The 7,756-nt window shown below is 36.9% G+C and overlaps 1 protein-coding gene across 1 annotated transcript; it reads right to left on the bottom strand.

Annotated features, from left to right (window-relative positions):
* Nucleotides 1–252: 252 nt before the first annotated feature.
* On the bottom strand, nt 253–6,686 carry TSPAN13 (tetraspanin 13). The gene is made up of 4 exons (XM_042476756.1): nt 6,557–6,686; nt 4,182–4,295; nt 3,708–3,818; nt 253–1,474 (listed from the first exon to the last, which is right to left on the bottom strand). Exons 1-4 carry the CDS (start codon nt 6,632–6,634, stop codon nt 1,400–1,402), a joined length of 378 nt encoding a protein of 125 aa, XP_042332690.1. The 5' UTR covers nt 6,635–6,686; the 3' UTR covers nt 253–1,399.
* Between the last annotated feature and the right edge of the window lie 1,070 nt (nt 6,687–7,756).

Here is a 7,756-nt window from a genome sequence, read left to right as displayed (position 1 = left end):
AAGGCAAAATGTCCCATGCAACACTACTGTGCACACACTGGTATGGATATAGCCAAACCATGGCTAATGAAATTATTAGAGTGCTTTTTAAAAATAAACAGAAATAATATAAGCTGCCAACCACCTAAAGAATTCATCCAATTCTTCTTTTATATCAGAGCCTAACTATTTTAATTATTAAACAATCCATAGAAATGATTGCGTTTTATGATGCAGCCAAGTTTCCTTTATGTCACATGACAAGTCTTCATCGGAATTTTAAACATCATTCATCAAAATTTTTATTCCTTTAAATAAACAAGTGAAGCACCACAAAAATCTACTTAATTCACAATCTTCTAGTTCACATTAATGATCAAATATTTTACATATCAATGAATGAATGCAGTTAGTTAAATCTAGGAGACAAACATCAGAAGTATCAGGTAACTTACTACATTGCTCAAATTTAATCTATTGTGAAAACAAAACAAGACTTCTGAGCCTCAAGTCCAATTTCTTATTGTGACAAGCTAATTGAACATGTAACTTCTCTTATGACATTTTAAATTACACAGTTCATTTAAATAAAAGTCATTTAGGCATACAGTGACAATTCATATCCCTGTTAATCGGCACTTATTACTATTCTTCACACACAGATACATTCCATGCTCTAAAGTCAATGACAAAGTTACAGTGAATTTTCAATATTGTGAAGGACACCCAGCCACCACAGTCCAATGTGTTCACATGTGTACCAGCCTGCAGCACATGAGAAAGCTAACACACAATTTCTTCATGCACTAAAATGTCAACAGGGGCCTGGAATGGAATCACTACGTTTGCATGGCAATTCTGAAATAGATGGACATAACCAATAAAGAGAAAGGTTTTATACAGTTAAGTTTATAGAAAATGTGGGTGGCAGAGGGAATGGAAAAGAAGGAGAACGGAAAATGAGTTTCCCCCTCTTAGATGAGCTCTAGGTTCTTTTTTACACCATAATACCAAAGAAAGAAGTAGCAATACAAAACTTTACAGTAGTTCTCAATGGAAATATGCAGCCTTAGGCATTTCAACCAACAATGCTATTCGTTCCAGAGGATGGAAGCAGAATCAATTTCTGGCAGATGAATTTTAAAGATTGTTTCCCACTCTGCAAATAAACAGCAAAGCAACCAAATGATAGAAGATGATGATTATGTCAAATCTTGTTTAGTTGCACAATGGACAAAAACAGTTGATCCAAGGGGAGTACAACAACCAAAACAAGTAAAAGAGGCAGCTAGGAGTCTAGAAGAGTCATCTTATCTCAAGTGCATAACTCTCAGTTAAGTGGAAAGCAGCCAATCAGCAGACAATTCTTTTTTAAAAACACAGAAGAAGAAATATTCAGTCTCTTGAGAAAGGTTCCAGGTCAAAGAAATGCACTTGGATTCGCACGAGGATCCTTTTGATTCCTGTATCTGTAGGTGAGCCATACCCCTAAGATCTGAAGTGGGGGAGAGGAGAAAAGAGAAGAAATCAGCTATGAGCACAATGTTTTCAAATACTGCACTGCAGGAATGACTTTCAGTCTATCACCTACCACATTTATTCAGACAGCCTGTGGCACAGGAAGTACTCCTAACTAGTCAGAATATATGTTCAGATAAATTTAAGAGCTATGTATGTCTGGATATAGTGACATGATTTCAGTTTACTCGTCTGCTTGAATGAAAACCTGCAAAGCAATATTTTCTATTACCCCCCCCCATAACATTTTAAATTTTAAATATCTACACAATAACTGGAATTTGAAATAAATGTATAGCATACAGTCTTCTTGATGGCATCAAAATAGCACTCATTTTGCTATTCCAATAGATAGTTTTTTAAAAAATTCAAAAAGATACTTTGGAGGTGGGAATCATCAGGCCCTCCAGATGGTGTTGGATTGACAGTCCCAGCAGTCCTAACCAACACAGCCAATAGAGGACTGTTGGGAATTGCAGTCCAATAATTTTTGAAGAGCTCCATGATTATCATGCCTTTAGAAGCTCATGTCTATTCTTTCCTGCTGTTCTAGTTATGTTTTAGAGAATGTTGCTGCCTTCTAAAACGAAAGTGTTCCTTTTTAAAAAATACCTTGGGACATTTAAAGGAAAAAAATGACTAGGGCATTTAACAAAGATGGATACATATTGACACTTCAACTGAAGGGGTTATATGAAAACAATTACCGACTGGGTACAGAGGAATTATTTGCATAGAGAAAAACTTTTGTTAGAACTTTGTCCATGTGAAAATTTTCACACACACATACACACACACACACCTCTAGTCCAAGAACAACACTCTACAGAAGGCACTTAATTTTACCTATATATTACTGAATGTACTCCCAAGCTTAAATACTTACACTATATCTGAAAAATTGTTCATCAAATAATTCCAACAGGTTTTTTTCCTTCTAATAACTGAATAGAAAGTTTAGATTATCTCTGTCTCAGTAATTGCAGGTGAGGAGTGGGGAAGAAACAGGGACATGGAGAAAAATAAATAGATTCTCAAGACATTTGTGAGTAAATTTAGTTTCTGCAGTTATTTTAGTGTACTGATACAGAAATTCTTGTATTGATACAAGCAAGAACAGAACAATTCAGTTTGGGGACCTCTGCATGTTCCAAGTACTTGTAAAGGCAAGTGTGCACAGGACTGCAGGATTATCCAGTGACTACTGTTTGGTAAACCAACCAATAACTGTCTAATACTCTGCCAATATGAAAATATATATATAACGAAGAAGCTCTTTTTCAACTGAAGGTGATGCAATTTTCCTCTGGATATATTGGGCTTATCCAGACATGAAAAAGACCTTAGTAGTGAGGAGACTTTCTAGTGCTTTTTGTTTTGATTTTACCATCAGACTCATCCAAAATCTTTCTTGAAATATCCCAGATTTCCTTCACTTCTCCTTCCCTTGTGTTTTTCTTCATTCATCTCAGGCAATTTCTGGTTCATCAATTTCCACTGAGACCTTTTAAACTATTATTCAGGAGTTGAAATGCTAAAAATATTTAGCAGTATTAAATTAGTTAAGTATTGGGATCATTTTCTTTTATTGCTACCATTCGTCTTTCTCTTGCTTGATCTCTGTTGAATCTGCTATTATAGGAACAGTTGATGTTTCTTGGTGGCAGATATCTTAGCTAACTCCAGGATAACAGAAACACACTGGCATGGAGAAGTACATTTCATTCCAGGATATACTATTGTGGCCCAGAGATATTATATACCATATTTTCCGGCATATAAGATGACCGGGAGTATAAGACAACCTCCAACTTTTTAAATAAAAATATAGTTTAGGATATACTCACCGTATAAGGCTACCCCACTTCCAGAGAAGCCGGCAGCCGGCTGTGCACGTGCTCGCCGGCTTCAAGGGGTCTCCGGAGGCCCCTCAGAAGCTGGCACAGGGCTGCTGGCTTCCCAGGCCTCCGGAGGCCTGAGAAGCTGGCGGCCGAGTGCACGTGCCAGGCCCTGGGGCTCAACCCAGTGTATAAGACGACCCCTGACTTTTGACCCAATTTTAAAGGGTCAAAAAGTCATCTTATATGCCGGAAAATACGGTGTGTGTGTGTGTGTATAGTTTTCCCAGACAGCCCAAATGGGCTCATAATACTTAACAAGTTAGTTTTCCTATAAACTGATAGCTTCTCATAATCAAATGTTATACTTACCTCTGTGAAACTAAAGAAGAGTCCAATGCCACCAACAAATCTTAGTACCATCCCAGAGTATTCCTTCATTATCGGTGCACAGGGTTGACATGTGTGTGTTTGAACACATTCCTAGAATCAAGCAAAGTTTAAAACACACTTAAGATTATCTGATCCCACCCTTCCAGAGAGAAGTGAAAACCAGCAGTTTGGAATACATCTACTACACATATGTCCCTGACCAATTCTGCTATAATTGTACCCATACCAGAAATGTGTGATACTGGCCATTTAATAGTTGCATTTCATTATTATTGTCCAATGGATGTGAAGCTTGTTAAGTAGTTTTTAGTGAAATATTAGTAGAAAGGCATATACACCATTAAAAGTATAAGAAACTGAATATTTCTTTCAAAGAGAGACAATACCTGTAATCAGTTTGCTTCTTCTAAAACAAATTTGGTAATGGAAAACACAACCAACTGATGTACTTACAGCAGAACACTCAGCTTCTTCACTGATATTTCTGAATCCACAACAGTTTAGATTCCTCTCAATATCCTGTTTTGCATTATTTGTGTTGTTCCACCCAACTTCTAGAAGCTTGCTCTAGTAAAAACAACAAAGTTGTTTAGTAGTCAGTAGTAGAATTCAAAGACATAGCTGTGTTAGTCTAGTTCAGTATGCAAAGCGATCATGTAGCACCTTTGAGACTTAGGGCTGAAATAGACAGGGCGGCTTGATGCCACCCCTTTGAACATCTGTTTGGGGCCACAGCAACCACACATCACACCCCCAACCTGGCTTTTTACTGGCACAAAAAGGAGCAGCAAAATTCTGCTCCTTTTTGAGCCAGCAAAAAGTCAATATTACCACCACTGCAGCAGCTTTGCTCCTGTGGCATGTGGCGTCTAAACGTGCTGCTGGAGCGCTCCAAAGCTGTGGCAACAGTGGAAAGGCTTTTTGCTGACTTGGGGGCAGCATCAGTGTGCAGTATCTAAATGCTGTGCTCTGACACCGCCCCCAAGCTGGCGCAAAGGGGGTAGTCTGTATTTCCTCCAACTTAGTAGCGGGTAGTTAACCTTCATTTGAAGTCACCATTCTTCTTTCAATATTTTCTACTTTCAAACCTCCAGATGTGATAATACCTTCTCTTGCTCTTCCTAAATGGCCCATTTTGGCTTCAGTCCTAGTGGCATTCATTTTATGAGTCCACTAAGGGGGAGTGAAGACAGGAATCACTGAAGAACAGGGGAAGGTGGCTATTCAGATATTTTGATCTATGATGTCATCCTGGCTGGACCTTATGGGACTTGAAGACCAGTACATATGGGGAGCCAAATATCCTAGAATTCTAGCTCTTTTCTTAAATATACAGGCAGAAAGCTGTATGTTGCATTTCCAGGCTAGGTACAGCTTTCTAATCAATAAGTGCTATGTCCCATGACTGGAGGACATGTAAGAAATCATCATTAGCTACAGGGCAACAAAAACTTGTGGTTTCCAGAGGGGTGATTTGTATTTCTGCAGTTCTGAAGAACCAGGAGGAATATTTGGACAAATCGAAGGCCGCTTCTGAATGTAGTGATCTTCAGAGCCAGAACAACATGAAGCATGAGGATTGAGAAATTGCTTGTCAAAAAGTCACCCCTTGTTTTGGCTCCAAAGATCATGCAGAGCCAGGCATTAAGGAAAAAAGTCATAAACACATACAATCTGTAGTCTGAGGAGTACACTGGATGATGAGAAATGATATTTTAAATAGGTTTTAGTGTTTTCAATCAGGTTTTAAAATAACACTGTTGCTTAATTCTTCTTTAACTTTTGTAAACTATGTTTTTGCATAATTTTTTAAAAAAAAGTTATTCTGAGCCACCTTGAATCCAACCTTGGAAAAAAGACAGGATCTACATTCAATAATAAATAAAATATAGTGGTACTCCATCTCCATGGATACTGTATCTACAGCTTCAACCATCCACGGCTTGAAAATATATATTTTTAAAAAATTTCAATGAGCAAACTTTGATTTTGCCATTTTATATATGGACACCATTTTACTACACCATTATATATAATGGGGAGTTGAGCATCCATGGATTTTTAGATTCATAGGAAGTCCTGGAACCAAACTCCAGCAGATATCAAGGGCCCACTGTAGAATGTTCTACTCTGCTCAAACTTCAGCCCCTAACCCCATATGGAGACATATTTGTATACATGATACACTTTAATAAAAATTAATTTGGTATTTTTGTGTCTGGCACTTATTTACATTTAAAGCTGTAAAAATCCAGTTGCTTATTCCTGTCTTAGGCACTTCTGAGAAATGTTGATTACATTATTTATTAATTAGCAGTCAGTTCCACAGAAGTGCCAAGAGCACTGGAAAAAGTTTTATTGTATCTGACTCTGGCTTGACTATTTTAACAACTGTTAAATATCAAATGACATTCTGTTTTAATAATTGATTCTCTATTTTGTAAAGAACTTCAAATGGCATAATAGCATTAATGAAATGAACTGCTTACATGGACTGCTATTGTGTTTTAAAACCAGACCATTTATTGTAATTGCACTTTGACTTATATTTTTTTTTAAAAAATTTGTCATGCAAAATTTACAACACAGTGGGTGGAGGCAAACATATACATTAAAATTTCATAATCCATCGAAACCTCTTCAGAGAGGATCCTTTTCTGGTGTCGCCATTCTTGGGCAGTGAGCCAATTGTGGTGCATTATCAGTGTGAAAAAATGACATGCAAATTATTAATAATCCATACTAAAATAATATTAAGAATAAGATTATAATGATGACAATCCAGCTACACATAATTTCAAACAAATAAGTTCCAAGACATTTCTTACCTGCTGTTCCTTGTTCAATGTCAGACAAGCACAGGAGACTGAAAACTGTATAATGAACACTAGCAAGAGAATTATCATATACTGAAGTTACTTAGTTAAGGCAACCAAGACTGTATTGTAACAAAATACTTCACATATACAAAATTACGCATACCCTCCAAACTATCACATCTTGGTTAGGAGCACAGGAAGTCTTCCTGAGAAGCAAGTGAGATGATCAATATTTATGGCTGCTATTAAGTGTGACAGTGTGGTAAATGACATCTACTTCAGAGAACACAATCAACTGTTAAGTTCTCCTACAAGCACCCAAACAGTACAAGTGTACATAAGAGAATGGAAGTACAACTCCTAAACAACTTTACAATGAAATTTGTAAAAATGTACCCATACAGCAGTGATGTCAAGCAGGGCTCTTTTTATGTGGGGACTAAATATTTCAGGTAGCACATGCAGTCCAAATTTTAACTGCAAAATTAAATCAATTTCTATTCTACAATATCGAAGCTGCAACCCCAGATAGACAATTACCTAGGAATAAGCCTCACTGAAATTGGTGGAATTTTGTTAACAAGTATGGGATTGTGGTGTGAAATAATTTAGAAGCCCCTCTTTAGCCAAATACAGGCAGATTTTTGCATATAACTTCATCACCTGGCCTAGGTTAGTACTTTCACCTAAACATTAATTTGGTTTTATGATGAAAAGGAACAAGCAGTTCCATATATAACTCTCCAAGATACATGAGATACAAATTTAACATCCAGGGTTCTGGGTTAATATTTAGCAGAGTAAAACTGAATCCACGGAAACAATATTTGGTTGTGCTTGAGAATCAATGTTTTATTGGGGATGAAGGAATTTTAAAACTGTCAGTAATTTTAGAGTGCTGAAACTGACATATCTACCCAAAAAGCAGCCTGAATTCAAATCTTAAAAGTACACTGAAGCTTCAAGGTAATATGGTTGTAAATGTGTATTGCTAAGGCTTTAAGAACACTAGTGAATACAAGATCAACTAAACTTCTGAAATTACTATGTTGAAGAACGAAAAAGGACCTCAATAATTCTGCCTACTTTTATGTACCAACACACTGGTCTTGGATTGATTTCTATTCTGTTGCAATGTGGTTATCTGATCTGGATCTGAAATGCTCTCCTCACTACACGATATGTACCTGTGGGTGAGACTCATCTCTA

This window comes from Sceloporus undulatus, chromosome 6, assembly GCF_019175285.1.
Source record: "Sceloporus undulatus isolate JIND9_A2432 ecotype Alabama chromosome 6, SceUnd_v1.1, whole genome shotgun sequence".
Lineage (NCBI taxonomy): Eukaryota > Metazoa > Chordata > Lepidosauria > Squamata > Phrynosomatidae > Sceloporus > Sceloporus undulatus.
This window is presented reverse-complemented; position numbering and strand designations above follow the sequence as displayed.